The sequence below is a fragment of the Priapulus caudatus genome, unplaced genomic scaffold, assembly GCF_000485595.1.
Source record: "Priapulus caudatus unplaced genomic scaffold, Priapulus_caudatus-5.0.1 Scaffold2544, whole genome shotgun sequence".
Taxonomy (NCBI): domain Eukaryota; kingdom Metazoa; phylum Priapulida; class Priapulimorpha; order Priapulimorphida; family Priapulidae; genus Priapulus; species Priapulus caudatus.
Window position 1 is genome coordinate 3,197 of NW_014579605.1, and position 18,260 is coordinate 21,456.

Here is an 18,260-nt window from a genome sequence, read left to right on the forward strand (position 1 = left end):
CTTCCTAGACATATGATCGTAATCGTAATCAAGGACGTTGCGCTAGGTATGCCCACGAAGAAAACATAGGACTAGAAGAACATGTTGTGTCAGAAAAGGCGAACTAAACGAACAAATAAGAGCTGAAGCAAGCTGGCAGTCGGTACAGTCCAAACACTCGATAGAGATATATCTGAGGTCCCTTATATGTTTAATCGTGGCAGGGCATGTCATTTATAAACATAACTAAGCAAAGAATGCGGTGGCCCCGCTTCAAAATAGAATCCTTGGCGGCCCACCAATCGGAATCATGGGCAACTTCACGGAGTATGACCCAAGAATGTTTAGGGTTTGATGCTTGGTCAGGGAGGCTGGAGCGCGAGTACTTGCGCATAGTGTGAAGTCAGATTGCACGGGAGAAGAAACACGGGGGCGACACAGTTGTGATACGAGCTGTAGATTCGCTGGCGCGATCTACCGAGATCGGTAAGACATGGTGAAAATCGAACTCAGCTACGGCGCAGCACTTATCACGTGCAAGATAGGTCAGCGAACGAAGTGGTAGAGACAACAGAGAAACGCCCCGACAAAATCGACTGCAAAACTCAGTTGAGAGGGGAAGAGGGCGAGAACCGAGCGGAAGAGACGCATCGGGCGTACGCACCGGGGGTGGAGATGTGGACGTGCGAGCGAGCCGTGTGAGTGGGCAATACGGACACATTCGGTGAGAAGGGCAAATGGGAACGGCCAAAATGAGACACAGGGTGTGGATGAACGACGCTTGAAATTAGCAACATCCGTCTCCACAACTTCAGCGTGCTAGACGGCGGACACGCTTTAAACGGGCCACCTGCTCGCGTTTGCTCAAATGAAAGAGGCAAGCATAGTTGGCTGTATACTCTGCGCAAGGGCTGTGGGTGGACCGCTGGCGGATCGCGCATCCAATGGTTAACAATGGTCAGATGTGAGGGAGCTGCGAACAAGGACAGTGATATCAACGAACCTACGGCGCGATTATAACACACAGCTACAAAATATGCACACACACACAACATCACAACACACATCACACACTAATCATCCTATCAGCTACACTCTCACGGCCTTAAAACATGAAACACCCTCCAACATCACGACCACACACACACACAGCACCCCATCACACACATGAGACGCAACACAAAGTACATGCACGGCCCTAGTATTAACAGACGGACCGCTGGATCACTCAATGTATAGCTACAATCTTCTGATCGCTCTGAGTTCGCGCTTGAAAAAGTCATTCTTCATGCACAGTGAGCTATTAGAATATAAGATACACACACGGCGCCCGTCACGATCCTACATGGACAACCGTCTCACCCGTGTGACTGCAGATGGTGCCAGTTGCACAGCAGGCAGAGCAGTCGCCGGTCACTACGTCAGCTACCGGATCCGAAGCTGTGTATGAAAATTACCTAAACTGTGAGACCGTATAAATCCTTTCCGCACAGTGACGGAAAGAGAAAGGGTGGAGAAGGAATATGGTGGAATGGAAGAGAGAGAGAGGTGAAGGGTGCGATCTGGTTAACAATGTTAGATGTGAGGGGTGCGAATAAATGTAAGATAGCGATTATAAAACAGTACAAATATGACAACAATACACAACATCTCTTATCTCCTGTCTCTCACGAGCTATAAAACATAACAGCCTCCACTGTTCATCCCAGCCCCTCCGCCATGACGAAACAAGTAAACATTCGTCCGCCATTATGCATCCGTGGTGTAACAAGTGAGCATTCGCCCGTCACGATCACATGACAAGATTCCGTGATTTCACAGCAGCGTTGTATTTAAACTCGTATAAATTCATTCTCTCTCTCTCTCTCGCGCGCGTTTACCAAATATACAACAAAATATTGCATCGTACAACCCAAGTACAACATGAAATTATCGTCGCACTACTGTAACGCTATATAACGTGTATAACGTGCTCCTATATATCATATATATATATGCATATTACGTGTGTGGGGGGAGGGGAGCAAGACTTAAATTGGATAAACCTCACAACAAAGGGCCTATATAGACCTACTGTGAGCAGACTTGCAGTGTGCAAACATTACGAAATGTTCTCATTGAGCCAGAAATGTGCTCCGAAGTTGACTATTTTGAAAACTTACATCAGACGCAAGTTATTTGTACGAAGTGCCAGATAACGCAAAATAGTATCCATACGCCATAGCGCATGCAAATAGTTCTTGGAACGAAAACACTATATTTGTTTCCTGGTTACATAAGTAATATAGATAACGATATATGATTTAAACAAATTTAAAAATTTTGTACTGAATAAACATCGAATAATGAATTATAACTTGTTTTATCATAGAAAGGAACTGTTACTCAATCAAGCAGATCGCTCTGCTGTGTCCCGGATGTGTAAACATCACTGTGGTACTACGTTCATAAAAGAAGTAATTTCGTTTAGATTTTGAGAAGAAGAAATGTTATGAAAGTAGCAATAGAAAAGAGTTGTAGTGAATTTTTGCAACATATTCAAGCTCACAGTAGGTACATATATGCATTTTGCTGCGAGGTTGATCAACTTTCAGGTGATGTTACGAGGTTACTAAATATATATATACACAGATTATCGCAACCTCACACGTTAGCCAGTCATCACAATCATCCGTACCGCGACCACTAGCTGATATTCCATCTATCCATCCATAATCATATCTGCCCTTCCTTCATCCCAGCTCTCCCTACTATCCTGGCTTTCCTGCCACCCACACACACTGAGCCTCTTCACACACATCCAAGCTGGTCCTCTCTCTGTCCTTCTCCGCAAAGTCACAAACTTGTCCATAAGCCACACGGCTGCCTGAAGCATTCTCACGTCGTCATGGCAACCGCCCGACTTGTTCCCGTGCCGCTGTGGCAACCGAGCAAAGTATTCACGCATCGTCCTGGCAACCATGTGAAGCATTCACGCATCGTCATGCCGACCGGCCGACTCATTCTCATGTCACCGTGGCAACCGCCCGACTGATTCCCATGTTGCCGTGACGACCGTTCGCTCTAGTCATCTCGTAATTCGCTGCTGCCGATAACGAGCATTGATGAGTCATTAGCGACGACGGCCGCACGCGTTGTTAGCACGCATCGTAAACACACATCTCAGTGGCGCGGCGCGCACGCAATCACAGTGTCATCTAGTGGTGTGCTGTGAAAATAGTCACATCACTGGCACGGACCACTCCTGTGACATCGCCATCGACCTCAGCGCCATCTAGTGGCCAAAACACTGTCGCTTGGGCGCTAGGCCGAAGATTCCGCGACGTCGCTGCACGCTCGCGGTGCCCCCTGGTGGGTCAAACTAGCTGCCGATGGTCCAGGCGGCGGGGACCCACTGTGGCTCCGTCTCAATGACCTTGATCTCGCGCTGAAGGTCATCGTACGCTCGGTCGAGGTCGTAGTTTACAATGATCTTGTCGAAGTAGTGACCGTAGTTCTCCTCCATCTCCCGCGCCTCCTCTATGATCTTACGCAGATCGTCGTCCTGCCGAGAAACAATAGAACGGTGAGCGCGTGAACGTCGCGACGTGTATGATGTGGCGCTATCGCTCTCATACAGTCTCAAAAACAACAGAACATCTGTGCGCTAACCGACATGGCAGGTGGGGCTCTCAAATTTGCTCCAAACATGATACACAGATGAATCTATGATTACGATCTATGCCAATGAGTCTTGCGATAGTCAGGGTCAAAGTCAAGGTCAGGGGCAGTGTTAGGGTGAGGGTCAAGGTCAGGGTCAGGGTCAGTGTTAGGGTGAGGGTCAAGGTCAGTGTTAAGGTGAGAGTCAGTGTTAGGGTAAGAGTCAAGGTCATGGTCAGTGTTAGTGTGAGGGTCAAGGTCAGTGTTGGGGTGAGGGTGAGGGTAAAGGTTAATGTCAGGGTTAGGGTGATGGTCAAGGTCAGGGTTAAGGTCAAGGTTAGGGTTAGGGTGAGAGTCAAGGTTAGGGTCAGGGTTAGGGTCAAGGTCAGGGTGAGAGTCAAGGTTAGGGTCAGGGTTAGGGTCAAGGTTAGGGTTAGGGTTAGGTTAGACCACCTAGCAGTAGCACATCCTCACCTTGGTGCTCATGCCTAGCTTCAGCCGTGTCTGTCGCAACTTTTCGAGGCCAGGTGGCGCCACGAACACCACGTACGGCATCAGGTCCGAACTTTTCAGAATCTTTAGCGACTGAAAGAACACAAAAACAACTGAACATTTCGAAAACCACGACAATGACTCACTTGAATCGGAAAGTAATGGGAAAAATATTAAATGTTTTAGAGAATAATTTTCCACTGACTATTTTCACCCGTTGCCGATGCAGTGCTCGAAATAATTAAGCGTTGTCCGGTTGTCCGAGACAACCAGAATTTGCGCCGGACAACCTAACCAATCTGAGACATTGTCCGGTGGACAACCAAGAAACCCTATCCCTAACCCTAACACTAACTCTAAACCGACTCGGCTATCTTATATATGCGTGGTACCCAATTAATCTATGGTGTATAACCTTTTGCTTTCAATATTTTGCATCTGAACTGACAATCAATCCCAACCAACTGGTATAGGCTAGCTGGCACAATAATGTTCAGTTTCATACTTCAAATCCGAGTGTTTTCTAGCTCATCAAGAAATCATAATCGAGAATTAAATCGTGAATAATATAAAAATATGGGACCAGCTGCTATTTCCAACACTGGTATATGTCAGGTTTTCTGATTTATGAGAGGTGAATTCGATTTGGAACCAGCAAACCAGCAAGTTTCCAAAATTTTCTGGGGGAGGACCCCCATACCCCCCGCCTGTTTTTCACCCCCCCTCCTTGGAATCCTAGACCCGCCACTGAACAATTACATATCTTGGGAGCAGAGAACAATGAACAAAAATGTCGCCTTTTCGCATGGAGCCAGTAAAATATTAAGTCATCCATTATTTTGCGCAGTTCGCTGTTTTTGGCCCCCCCTTGTTAAAAAATCCTGGCTACGCCACTGTTTTTGGGTATTTTCTGATCATATTATTATGTGATTGAAAATAGGAGATTTGGAGATATTTTTTGGGACAACCAGAAATTGTTGCGGACAACCCGATTTGATGCCGGGGTTGTCCGCAGGACAACCACATTTTTTCTTCTTATTTCGAGCACTGCGATGAATAGGATTTTACAAGAATCGTTGCGTAGAGAGAATGGCATTGCGTAAACAAGTGTGCAGCTGTTTATAGCGTGTAGTATAAGAGTTTGAGCACACACTAATTCGAAATTTCAGCTACGTTTCAATTTAGTTTGAAAGTTTCACTCACTTTCTGACAGCTGTTGAATAATGAAGCAATCCCATGTGTACGTGTGAAATGATGTTGTATTCGATGCTATTGCACACATGTATATTACATGATGTACATTGTATATTGTATAATGATGGCACAGTGACATGTATATTACATGATGTACATTGTATATTGTATAATGATGGCACAACTTTCACATGTATATTATATGATGTACATTGTATATTGTATAATGATGGCACAGCTTTCACTTGTATATTATATGATGTACATTGTATATTGTATAATGATGGCACAGCGTTCACTTGTATATTACATGATGTACATTGTATATTGTATAATGATGGCAAGCTTTCACATGTATATTATATGATGTACATTGTATATTGTATAATGATGGCACAGCGTTCACATGTATATTACATGATGTATATTGTATATTGTATAATGATGGCACAGCTTTCACTTGTATATTACATGATGTACATTGTATATTGTATAATGATGGCACAGCTTTCACTTGTATATTACATGATGTACATTGTATATTGTATAATGATGGCACAGCCTTCACATGTATATTATATGATGTACATTGTATATTGTATAATGATGGCACAGCGTTCACTTGTATATTACATGATGTACATTGTATATTGTATAATGATGGCACAGCTTTCACTTGCCACGATGGTCCAGTAATGTCATGCACGATTGTGAAAAAATATTTTACTTCTAATATAGTCTCAGACCATCACTCTAATATCGCTTTTCACACCATCACTAAGCATGTCAGCCATACGTGCACAGCCCCTCCCCACCCTCCATCAGCCTGCCTCCAATCCCACCCAGCCCACCACCGCCCAGTCATTTTACAGCCCCTGTCCTGTCACTATTTCTCACACCATTCCTCCAGTGCACCGCCCTGCCCTCCTTAATGCTTCCTTTCCTACAGCCACCCTTCCCTCCCCTCCCCCCTCCTCCCTCCTACTCCCCCTCCCCCTCCCCGTCGTCATAGTTACCTCAGCCAGGACGGCGGGCGAGCCCTTTACCTGTGGCTGTAAGTTCAACACACAGATGCGGCGGTCGTTGACGACGCGACGAACCGACGCGACGCTCGTTCCGTAGTAGTTCCTCTCAAACTCCCCGTGTTCGACGAACCTCCGCGCGAGAATGTCCGCCTCGAAGGTGTGCCGCGGAACGAAGTGGTAGTGAACACCGTCGATCTCACTGTCCTTCTTAGGTCTGCTAGTGTCTGGAACAACGATACACTGATGATGGTGATTGTGGTGGTCCATCATCATCATCGTCATCGTCATCACCATCATCACCACCACCACCATCATCATCATCATCCTAATCATCATCATCATCATCACATTCATTTGATGATGATGGTGATGACGGTGATGATGATGATGGTGGAGTGTGTGAGCGAGTGGCGCACCACTGTCTATATCTTTTGGGTCTCTGTAATGTAAGGTGTATGGCGAGGGGTCTATGTAATCTAGCATTAGGGCAGGGGGTCTATGTTATGGCGGGGTGATTACGTACGGGGGATGGCGGCGGCGTAGCGACTGCTATCACTCTCCATCAGCCGCTGTCGCAGCTCATGGCGGCCGATGTTCTGTGGACCAATCAGGATGACCGGCCGCTTGCTGTGCGGACGCGGGAAGTACAGCGCTACCTCCTCATACGCCAGGATCTCGTCCGAGTCAAAGTCTGCAACAACGTGAAAACAATAGAACGTCGCATCCGAGTCAGTCTAACGATGTGAAACAATAGAACATCTTATACGAGTCAAAGTCTGCAACGACGAGAAAACAATTGAACATCTCATATGTGTCAAAGTATGTAACGATGTGAAACAACTGAACATCTCATCCGAGTCAAAGTCTGCAATGGTGTGAAACAATAGAACGTCTCATGCATTTCAATCGGCATCAAAATGAAACAATAGAACGTCTTCTACGTGTCAACGTCTTTAATGATGATGCAGCCAGTTATTATGATGACCACATAAAACAATAGAACAAATTTAAGACAATAGAACGTCATTTCAAACTCTTCCCGCAGACAATAGATTATTGTCACCATCAACTCGTTGCACAGCCAACAGAATGTCAGTAAATCATTACAAAGAGAATAGATTTTTGTACTGTGACAGCTGTGTGGCCTGTAACTCATATTCTATCAATATTCTATTATTCATAATATCAGGAGTGAATAATAATAATAATAATAATAATAATAATGATAATAATAATAATAATAATAATAATCTATTATTATTCACTTCTGATAATATCAGGAGTAAGATAATATAGGAGGAGTATGACACTCCAAAACACGGGAAATTCGTGTAGTAACACGAATGTGTGAGGACAGCAGTAATGTGGTGACACGTGGGACGTGGTAGTGACAGCGAGCAAACGACAACAACGTGCTGATTGGACTCATTCGGCCGACAGGACGTACTACTACTATTACTACTACTAGGAGTAAGATAATATAGGAGGAGTATGACACTCCAAAACACGAGAAATTCAACATTTGCTTGCCTAATTTTACCGATGATATATTACGTGCAACTGGATAAAAATTACATCTAAATTAGCGTTGGACATCCACCTCACACTCAAACTTTACTTTGTTTCCATACCTCTTCATTCTTATGGAGATATAGCTTTGAACGTCACACATGATTTATAGCATTTTACTAGGCTGGTGGCTTCGCTTGCCTGGGCTTTCAAACAGTGGCTATTAAATGTGAGGAATGGCCTTGTCTGTTGACAAGAATGCCACCAGTTGGCGGCAGGAGTAAGATAATATAGGATCCTATATTATATCATACACACTAGATATATTATCCTATATATATACACGTATATATATACACACATATATACACACTATATATATACACACATATACTATATTATCCTATATTATATAATATCCTATATTATCTTACTGCTGCCGCCAACAGGTGGCATTCTTGTCAACAGACAAGACCATTCCTCACATTTAATAGCCACTGTTTGAAAGCCCAGGCAAGCTAAGCCACCAGCCTAGTAAAACGCTATGAACCATGTGTGACGTTCCAAGCTATATCTCCATAAAAAGAAGAAGTATGAAAATAAAGTAAAGTTTGAGTGTGAGGTGGATGTCCAACGCTAATTTAGATGTAATTTTTATCGAGTTGCACGTAATATATCATCAGTAAAATTAGGCAAGCAAATGTTGAATTTCTCGTGTTTTGGAGTGTCATACTTCTCCTATATTATCTTACTCCTGATACCTCATTGGAACAGCAGTAAAGTAACAGAAGTAAAGTAAGACGAGTGTATACAGGAGAGAAATGTGTGAGTATAGTGTGAGTATATTGTGAGTATAGTGTGAGTATAGTGTGAGTATATTGTGAGTATAGTGTGAGTATAGTGTGAGTATATATTGTGAGTAGGGTGTGAGTACGTGTATGGTGATGAGGAGGGGGGTGCTAGTTGCTTACCTTCATTGAAGTTTGCATTGTACATGGATTTCTTCTTCTTCTTTGCATGCTTCTTCGCACACAGCATTTTGTCTGCAACGAGAAATACAAGGCTTGTAGGTTAAGCCGGGTTTACACTACCAACTTTATTTTAGCGAATTGGCGAGTTGGACCAATTTCGCAAATTCGACAACTCTGAGTGCCCGAAAATAGAACATGTTCTAATCTGCCAACTAGTTGCTATCGATCGGTTTGTCGCGCAACTTTTGCGTTTACACTGCCGATTGTCGGTTGTATAGTTCTGTAGTGGGGGAGTTGGTCCATTTCGCCATTCGCCAACACAAAGTTGGTAGTGTAAACCCAGCTTTAGCCACACACCCTGAAGAAATTCCCTCCCTCACACTGTTAGAGAGTTCTCTGCCCCTTCAGTATAGACAAACTAGAGTAGTTTAACTACTGCCCAAATGTTCAGACTACAGTCTATAGTGAAACGAATGGTGATATAAAACCTACAGCTATATGCATATAACGATAGGCCCCCTACTGTATACGCCATATGTTTCGCGTATAGATATTTTCGCGAATTCAGACTTGACAGGCAATTTCGCGAGTGGTTAAATTTTGAGGTCGGTGAATTATGAAATATTCGGTATTAATAGGTATGTGTTAGTCGCGTGTTGTTATTTTCGAGGTCGGGGACGCGTTCGCGAAATTCGCGAATATTTAAACCACCGCGATTATACAGCGTATACAGTATACTATGCACATACTACTACGGAACGCGACGCTTACTTTTCTTCTTGTCCTTGGGGTTGTCGAGGTCACCGGCTATCGTCTGTCGCATCGCCTCTCTCCTGCGATGAAAGGCGGCCATGTTAGTTTACACAGCGGCCAATTACATCTCACCATCCAGCACAGATGACGTAGCTTAATTAATCTCATTCACGTTGGAAATTATCAATAGATGTTTACGTCATAACAAGTCAAGTTAGTTAGTGAAAAATTAGTTCTTAATTAGAAAAAGAATATATTAAAAATCTTATTTCAGTTACAAGACTTCTATTCTTAGAATAACTTCTCTGGCTGAAATTACGAAAAATATTTAAAATTGCATACAGATAGATAGAGATAGAGAGAGAGAGAGAGAGAGAGAGAGAGAGAGAGAGAGAGAGAGAGAGTGTGTGTGTGTGTGTGTGTGTGTGTGTGCGCGCGTGCGCGTGTGCGTGTGTGCGCGCGTGTGTGCGTGTGTGCGTGTGTGCGTGTGTGTGTGTGGTGTGTGTATGGCAGTGGGGGGCGGTGGTGGGGAGGGGATGACATCACGTACTGCTGTGTGAAGCTGCGGCTGGGTATGAGTCCTGCCAGCGGCTGGTCCTCCTCCCCCTCCCTGTACGCCTGCCACCAGTTACTGTCCTCCTGGTTGATGACGTGTAGGATGTCTCCCTTCTGGAAGCCGATGCCGAGCTCGCGACACGGGATGTAGAGGTCATCCTCAGGGTCGTAGTTGAAGTGAGCCTTCACGTGCATCTGCAGTGGTGCCATCGTGTGGCAGATTAGTAAAGTTCTCACCGACACACTCCGTAGTCATTCGTAACTATATCTGTGCCCCGTTATAGCCAAATGAGTCGGAAGTCGCACATATAGATTTTACGCTGTGGTTTATATATTTTTAACTATATAGGCATGAAATTTTTGTCTTTGTGATTTCAACTGAAATAGATAGTTTAGAATGTTTTCTATTGGAAAGCTGGGTGAAATATACATATAATACCTTTAAACAAAATAATTTTGCCATTTTGTATAGAATATATCAATATAATGAAGTTGGACTCGATTTTCTTCAATTTCATCTGAATTCCAAGGGTTAATTAAATAACTTAAAATATCCATAACTTTTTTTCCCCATAATTTTCAACATTTTTTGACCAATAGGAAGATAAAAGACAGCAGAACATCACCATATGGTAATCTGGAAATTGAAAAATTGCTCCAAGTGACACATTTGACTATAACTGGTCACATATACATATCACATATATATATACATACACACATATGTGTGAGACCACTAAAAACAGACGTGATAATTTCTATGTGTGGATTTCTGGGTTTTAAAACGTTTGATTTAGAATTTGGACTTTACTTTGGACTCTAGTTAAGACTTTAGGACCAGACTTAGACTTTACCTTTTACTTTATAGTTTAGCTTTACTTTAGACATTAGATTTATTACTCAAGACTTTAGCTTTACTTTAGACCTTATACTTATTTTAAACTTTAGATTTGAACTTTGGGGCTGCTTCATATGCTTTGATTTTTTATTTCCCTCCCTCATAGAAGCTGGATCATGAAAGAGGAGGTATGCTGCTTCACTCACCATGGCTTCACGGTTGACGTGAGGGAGTTGTGATGACTCAGAGCTCGGTTTGATGAGGAATGTCAACTGACCTGTCAACGTCGCCTGTAACGCAGATGACAAATACGTGTCACCAACGATGACAGCGATGACAATAATGTAACACAGATGACAATGATGACAAAAATTACAACAATGACAATGATGTAATACAGGTGACAACGCGTAACCAAAGATGACAACAATGTGATACAAATGACAACAATGTGACACATATGACAATAATGTGTCACCAGCGATGACAACAATGTGACACATATGACAATAATGTGTCACCAGCGAGGACAACAATGTGACACAAATGACAACAATGTGACACAGATGACAATGTGTCACCAGCGATGACAACAATGTGACACAGATGACAATAACGTTCCAGCGATGACAACAATGTGACACAGATGACAATAACGTTTCACCAGCGATGACAAAGTGACACCTACTGTAGAGCGTTACAGGTAAATCACTAACGAACTAACTAACAGCATGTCCACAACACTGCTAACACTTTAATCATCATAACACAAGACCAGGGGGTGGTCCTACACCCTTAACATCACACATCAACAACCGACACCAAGGTATAGAGACGCCGTGACATCGCGCGCGATGCGTGCGGCGTTGGTTGCCGTGGCGACGACCTACCATGATGTCGACGACCTCGTTGACGGACTTTCCTCTCATGTCGATGCCGTTGATCTCTAACACCTCGTCTCCCTCGTGGATCAACCCTGCCGGGAAAACACAGGAGCCATCCCGTCAGTACATACACATACACATACATGCACACACGCACTAATGCAAGCACGCACGCACATACACCACCTATGCTGCCTATTGTGGCAATGATGTCAATTTCAATGCCAGAGCTAAAACAATGGTGGGGGCCAAACTATCGTTTTGACTACCATAATTTATACAATAAAAATATTTTAATACGAACATCTAGATAATCTATACTGAAGCATTAAATCTTATCGATCTTTCTCATCGGAAAATTTCATCTAGGAATAACTTTTCCTGGTAGTCATACTGCATAATAATCTAAACCTACAACCTAGCTTAACACACCATGCCCTGCTGTGACCCATTCACTATAATCAGCGTTCTCACTGCTACTGTTCGCGGAACATCGTCGGGGAACCACGTGAACATACCGGACTTCTCTGCTGCTCCTCCCTTCACAATCCTGCCAACGATCACCGAACTTCCCTCGTTCTTCACCGTCGCCCCCTGCAGGAGAGAAACAGAAGCTTTCACGTATATATACGGCAGGAGACAAGCAAACACTGATCAACACAAACAGGTAAACGAGCAACAACCAGCATGGAACGATGCGGACACTGTCTTCATCCACCAGGGGGCAGCAAGGGTCAACTCGTTCATCCACCAGGGGGCAGCAGTGGTCAGATTTTTCATTTAACAAGGGGCAGCATTAATCAGATTATATTACTCACCAGAGGGCGCACCTCTTAGCGACTACTCACTCACCAGAGGTTCACTTGTTTTCTCGAGGCGGACAATGCGGATGTTCTCATGTCCATCCACGTAGTCAGCCGCGCGCTCAACATAGTTGTTGTACTCCGGAGTCACCGGCGGCACCTGCTGGCAAAAAAATCATTAATATATGGCTCTACTCACAATCTACCTAATAAACTAATTATTAACTACACTAAACCCTATATATATATATATATATATATAATTTTTATATGTATTTAGCAAAGCATAATACACCTAAAGTATCTGTCAATTTATTTCTCAACATAAAATACCGTGTAAGTAAAAAATGTATTATATTACATCACTGACGTCTTACATGTAAATGAGTATATAAATGAACATATAGCAACAGGCAACTAAGAAGCAAACTTAGATTGTATCATGTGTAGCGTGACATTTCTTAAACACTTGCCTGGATCGATATGCATTATTCACATGAAATAATTCCTAACACATCTATGAATTTACATAAGTTATATTCGTATTCACATAACAAATAATCTAGCACGTAACAAATGTGTTATTTTATATGACTATAACTGATATGTACATGTAAATAAGTATGCAAATGAACGCATAACAACATGCGTACGAAACAGACAAACATTGATTGTGTCCAAGATCTTGGAGTAATCATTCTGAATGATTACTCTAAGCTAAGATGTAGATTTGTACTGTATCACTCAGAAATTTTATTATTTTAACTGCTCAACACTATTGCATTTATCAGATATTTTTCTCCATGAAAAAGACTCTTCAGTACATGTATTTGTAGTTGAATTAAATGCAATAAAGCTTTAATAATAAAAATAAAAGTGTCATGTTTAGCGTGAATATGTTGTTCATTACTTGCCTGGCTGCAGAGTGAGAGCTTGTCGTGAGAGAACATCAGACCTTGGAACGTCGGATTTGAGAGGATCTTCTGAAGTTCACGGGTGTTGGAGTTCTGCACTTCATTCGTCATCTTCAGGACCTGGTGGAACGTAATGTGACAGGGAACAACATGATGATGAACAACATGATGGTGAACAACATGATGATGAACAACATGGTGATGAACAACATGGTGATGAACAACATGATGATGAACAACATAATGATGAACAACATGATGATGAACAACATGATGATAAACAACATGATGATGAACAACATGATGATGAACAACATGATGATGAACAACATGGTGATGAACAACATGGTGATGAACAACATGATGATGAACAACATGATGATGAACAACATGATGATGAACAACATTATGATGAGTATAATAACACGATAATCTTAAATAACATGACGTGAATTATCAAGAAGGCATTATATCCTTTGGCATGTCTATATTTCACCTCCCCCTCTCCCCTACCCTTCCTCCTCCCCCACCTCCCCCTCTCCCCACCCGTCCTCCTCCTCCTGTCCCCCTCTCCCCAACCGTCCTCCTCCCCCTCCCCTCCTTCTCCTCCCCGCATCCCCTTTACCTCCTGTGTGAGTGACTCAGCCTCCGTGGTGGCAGGCGTGCGTTGCTTGTGCTTCGACAGGATCGCGACCACCTGGTTGTGAAGGCCGATGGCCTTCTGGAACTCAACGTTGCGGAACAACCGGGCGAGGACGGAGAGTTCTTCGCGATGTTCCGAGTGTTCGAGCCGGTGCTGGATGTAGGAGAGCGAGCCCATCAACTCTATCATAGCTGCGCGGAGAGATAACGAGAGACGGAGGATGAAGATACTGCTGCCGTAACCACGGCAACGGCAACGCGTACGTGTGTGTGCGTGCGTGTGCGTGTGTGTGTGTGCGCGCGCGTGTACGTGTGCGTGCGTGTGCGTGTGCGTGTGCGTGTACGTGTGCGTGAGCGTGTGTGTGTGCGCGCGCGCGTTTACGTGTGTGTGTGTGTGCGTGCGTGCGTGTGTGTGTGGGTATGTGTGTGTGTGTGTGCGCGCGCATGTGTGTATATATGACGCATCACTTCTAGAATCATATAAAAACAGAGCTGCTTTATTGATATAAGAATTGCACTTTGTCGATTACGATAACGATTGTGAAACGACAAAAAAAAAGTTTTCCGATATGGATCAGGTGACTATTATCACGCACCCACGTACATGTTTACTACAAATAGTTAACAACTGCTGGTAACAGATGGCGCCACGTGACCATAATCTTTGCATGGTTACATGCGCGTATGTTAGGCTGTAGGTTTCTGACGTCACGGTATTTCAAAACTGGCGGCAGCATGGGGAGTGGCGTAGCGAGGATTTTTTAACAGGTGGGGCGCAAAAACAGCTAACTGCGCTAAATAGTGGATGACTTAATATTTTGTTGGTTCCTCCACTTCCCTCTCCACACCCTACGCTCCCCCACCTCTCAGCTCTCCAATCTTTGTTTTGGGTGCCATGCAAAAAGCGACATTTTTGTTCGTTGTTCTCTGCTCCCAAGATATGTAACTGTAGGGTTACAATAATAACATGTTTTTTTTATTATAATCATATATATATATACTTACGTATGGGTCGCCGCGGGGGTGGGCGGGGCTGGGGGAGGGGGTTAACTTACGTATGGGTCGTCGCGGGGGTGGGTGGGGCTGGGGGGAGGGGATTACTTACGTATCGGTCGTCGCGGGGGAGTGGTCCCCACAATGTCCATCGGGTCGAATCCATCAGAACCGTCCTCCTCCTCATAACCAATGTTCTCAATCCCAGACACCGGAGTACTGCGCGAGAGAAACACACCATGTCACCACCGACACAGGGAACGAGGTTTGTCTCTCACTCTCAAACTCACTGCCCCTCGCTCGCGCTCTCTATCTTTCTATCTTTCTCGCCCGAACACCCCGCCGTGCCATCTCTATCTCGCGCTCTCTCTCTCTCTCTCTCCTCTCTCTCTCTGCTCTCGCTCTCTCTCTCTCTCTCTCTCTCTCTCTCTCTCGCCTCCTCTCTCTCTCTCTCTCGCTCTCCGCTCTCTCTCTCTCTCTCGCGGTCTCTCTCTATCTCTCTCTCTATCACTCTCTATCTCTCTCTGCCTCTCCTTTCTGTCTCCCTCTCCAATCTCCTTCTCCACGCCTCTCTCTCCATCGCTCACCATAAATGTCTAGCATACACACGCTAACAAGCTACAACCACTGCTTGTTACGCCCACAGTATTTACTAGATGATATTCTCTCTCTAACCAGAGAACCAGCACTTCCAGGCCAGCCAGTCTGGCCAGCCAGTCTAGCCAGTCAGCCAGTCTATCTAGTGGGGTTCATTAATAAATCAGTTTACCGCGCGTAAATCTACTTTGGACATGTTATAACAAAATTGTATTATTAACATTATTTATATCAGTTTTTAATTGTCAGGGTCGTCAGCCAGCCGACACCTTCACAGTCAGCCAGCCAGCGCAAGTCAACCCAGTCAAGCGTCATGCTCAGCCATAACCAGTCAGCCAAGTCAGCCAGCCAACAGTCATGCCAGTCAGTCCAGCGCAGCTCAGTCAGCTCACCACAACCAGTCAGGCCAGTCTAGCCACGGCCAACAGATCAGGGCAGCCAACCAGCCAGCACGCCAGCCAGGTCCAGTCAGGCCAGCCAGCCAGCAGTAGTCAGCCAGCAGTCAGCCAGCACAGTCACCAGCCAGACAGCCAGCCAGCCAGTCAGTCAGCAGCCCAACCATCGCACTGATTCACAGCCAAGTCAGCCAGCCAGCCATGTCAGTCAGCCAGGCAGTCAACCAGTCGCCAGCCAGCAGTCAGCCGCAGCAGCGCCCATCGAGCAAGTACCAGCCGCGCTGCCAGTCAGCAGTCCCAGCCAGGCCACCAGTCAGCCAGCCAGCAGCTAGTCCCCAGCCAGTAGCCAGACCAGCCAGCAACCAGCAAGGCCAAGTCAGCAGCCAAGCACAGCCAGTCGGCAGCCAGGCAGTCAACCAGTCAGTCAGCCAGCCACGGCCAGGCAAGCCAGTCAGCCAGCAGCCCAGACAACAGTCAGTCAGTCAGTCAGTCAGGCAGCCCAGTCAATACAGCCAGCCAGCCAGCCAGCCAGCCAAGCAGCCAGCCAGCCAGACAGCCAGCAGCCAGCCGGGACGCCCCGGCAGCCACGCAGCCAGCCAGGATCAGTCAGGTCAGTCAGTCACAGTCAGCCAGTCAGCCAGTCAACAGTCAGCCAGCCAGTCAAAGCAGGCCCAGTCAGTCAGTCAGCCAGCAGCAGCGCAGCAGCAGTCAACCAGTCAGGCCAGCCAGTCAGGCCAGCCAGTCAGTTCATCACGCCAGCCCAGCCAGGCCAGCCAGGCCAGTCGACAGGTCAAGCAGTCAACGCAGCTCAGCGCGGCAGCTCAGCTGCCAGTCAGTCCAGTCAGGCAGCCAGCCAGCCCAGCCAGTCCAGCCAGCCAGTCAGCCCGCCAGCACAGTCAACATCGGCCAGTCAACCAAGTCAGCCAGCCCACACCAGAGCCAGCCAGTCAGCCAGTCACGCCAGTCAGCACAGCGCCAGCCGACAGCCAAGTCGGCAGCCAGCCAGTCGGCAGCCAGCCAGGCAGAGGCAGCCAATCAGCCAACTCAGCCCAGCTCTATCGCCCACAGTATCTTACTAGATGATATTCTCTCTTCTAACAAGAACAGCCTTTCAGGTCCCAAGCCAGTCTGCCAGCCAGGTCAGCCAGGTCAGCCGTCCTATCTAGGGGCGTTCTACATATCCAGTTACCATGCGTAAATTCTCTATCCTCTCGGACATTGTATAAAAAATTGTATTAATTAACATTATTATATTAGATCCTGGTTCTCTCTACAGGGAACGCCATCAGCAGCACGTTTATCTAAGGTCCTGTAATATGAATCAGTTAATTTAATCAGGCTGTAAATCTACTTATATATATCTATATGTAGTAATATGTAAAATATAGTATATATATATGTATTGATATTATATATATACACACACATATACAACAAGTTTCTTGCCTGTCGACCTAGAGCTTATCCTTTTACTGACCAGCATAAACAGCCCTGCAATAACGCTTAGCTAATAACCCTGCAATGCTAACCTCCACACATCAACGCTCCACACCTACTAATTAACATTAATATAAAATTCAATCACACTAGTTTTCGTAAACTATCTGAATTAATTGTTTGTAACTTTTCTAACCTAATGGATTAATGACATATACCAGCGTATCGCCAAACTGCACTGCTAACCTACACAGTCACACTTCTAATTACGTCAATTAGTCTACTAAGATTAGCTTATTCAATCTCAATCTTTAATTACACTATTTTTGTAAACTAATTACAGCTATTCCTATCTAATACAATTAATCATTACCAACTGCTGGGTTTCGATTACTCGTTGTACTCGTCACAATTGACTATATAAATTGCATCGTTCTAAGGCTAAACACGAACTACGCTGATCACTCATCTAGGCGACTCTCGCTCGTTAATCACTCATTGCTATCAGAGCCTTCAGCTCTCCGAGCCTCGTAAGAGTTACCGCAGGAACTCAGCTGCCTCTCATGCCGGTCCTCTGCCTGCCATTCCTCTTCCGCAGATCCTCTCTGGTACATCCGGATCCTCTCCAGCTGATCCACAC

The 18,260-nt window shown here is 44.9% G+C and overlaps 1 protein-coding gene across 2 annotated transcripts in view; it reads right to left on the minus strand.

Moving 5' to 3' along the window:
• Window positions 1-1,476: 1,476 nt before the first annotated feature.
• LOC106818807 (MAGUK p55 subfamily member 5-like) overlaps window positions 1,477-18,260 on the minus strand; it is a 19,095-nt gene continuing 2,311 nt past the window's right edge. Inside the window, exons 2-15 of one of the 2 annotated variants that reach the window (XM_014823480.1) lie at window positions 15,304-15,410; window positions 14,182-14,390; window positions 13,557-13,676; window positions 12,692-12,802; window positions 12,358-12,433; window positions 11,846-11,931; window positions 11,162-11,245; window positions 10,113-10,312; window positions 9,581-9,642; window positions 8,810-8,881; window positions 6,853-7,020; window positions 6,351-6,553; window positions 4,093-4,203; window positions 1,477-3,523 (exon numbers count right to left, since the gene is read on the minus strand). In XM_014823480.1, the coding sequence (XP_014678966.1) occupies window positions 3,341-3,523; window positions 4,093-4,203; window positions 6,351-6,553; window positions 6,853-7,020; window positions 8,810-8,881; window positions 9,581-9,642; window positions 10,113-10,312; window positions 11,162-11,245; window positions 11,846-11,931; window positions 12,358-12,433; window positions 12,692-12,802; window positions 13,557-13,676; window positions 14,182-14,390; window positions 15,304-15,410 (1,792 nt within the window). In that variant the 3' untranslated portion in view covers window positions 1,477-3,340. Of the gene's footprint in view, window positions 3,524-4,092; window positions 4,204-6,320; window positions 6,554-6,852; window positions 7,021-8,809; window positions 8,882-9,580; window positions 9,643-10,112; window positions 10,313-11,161; window positions 11,246-11,845; window positions 11,932-12,357; window positions 12,434-12,691; window positions 12,803-13,556; window positions 13,677-14,181; window positions 14,391-15,303; window positions 15,411-18,260 lie in introns of both variants that reach the window. The other variant, XM_014823479.1, reaches the window with a different exon arrangement.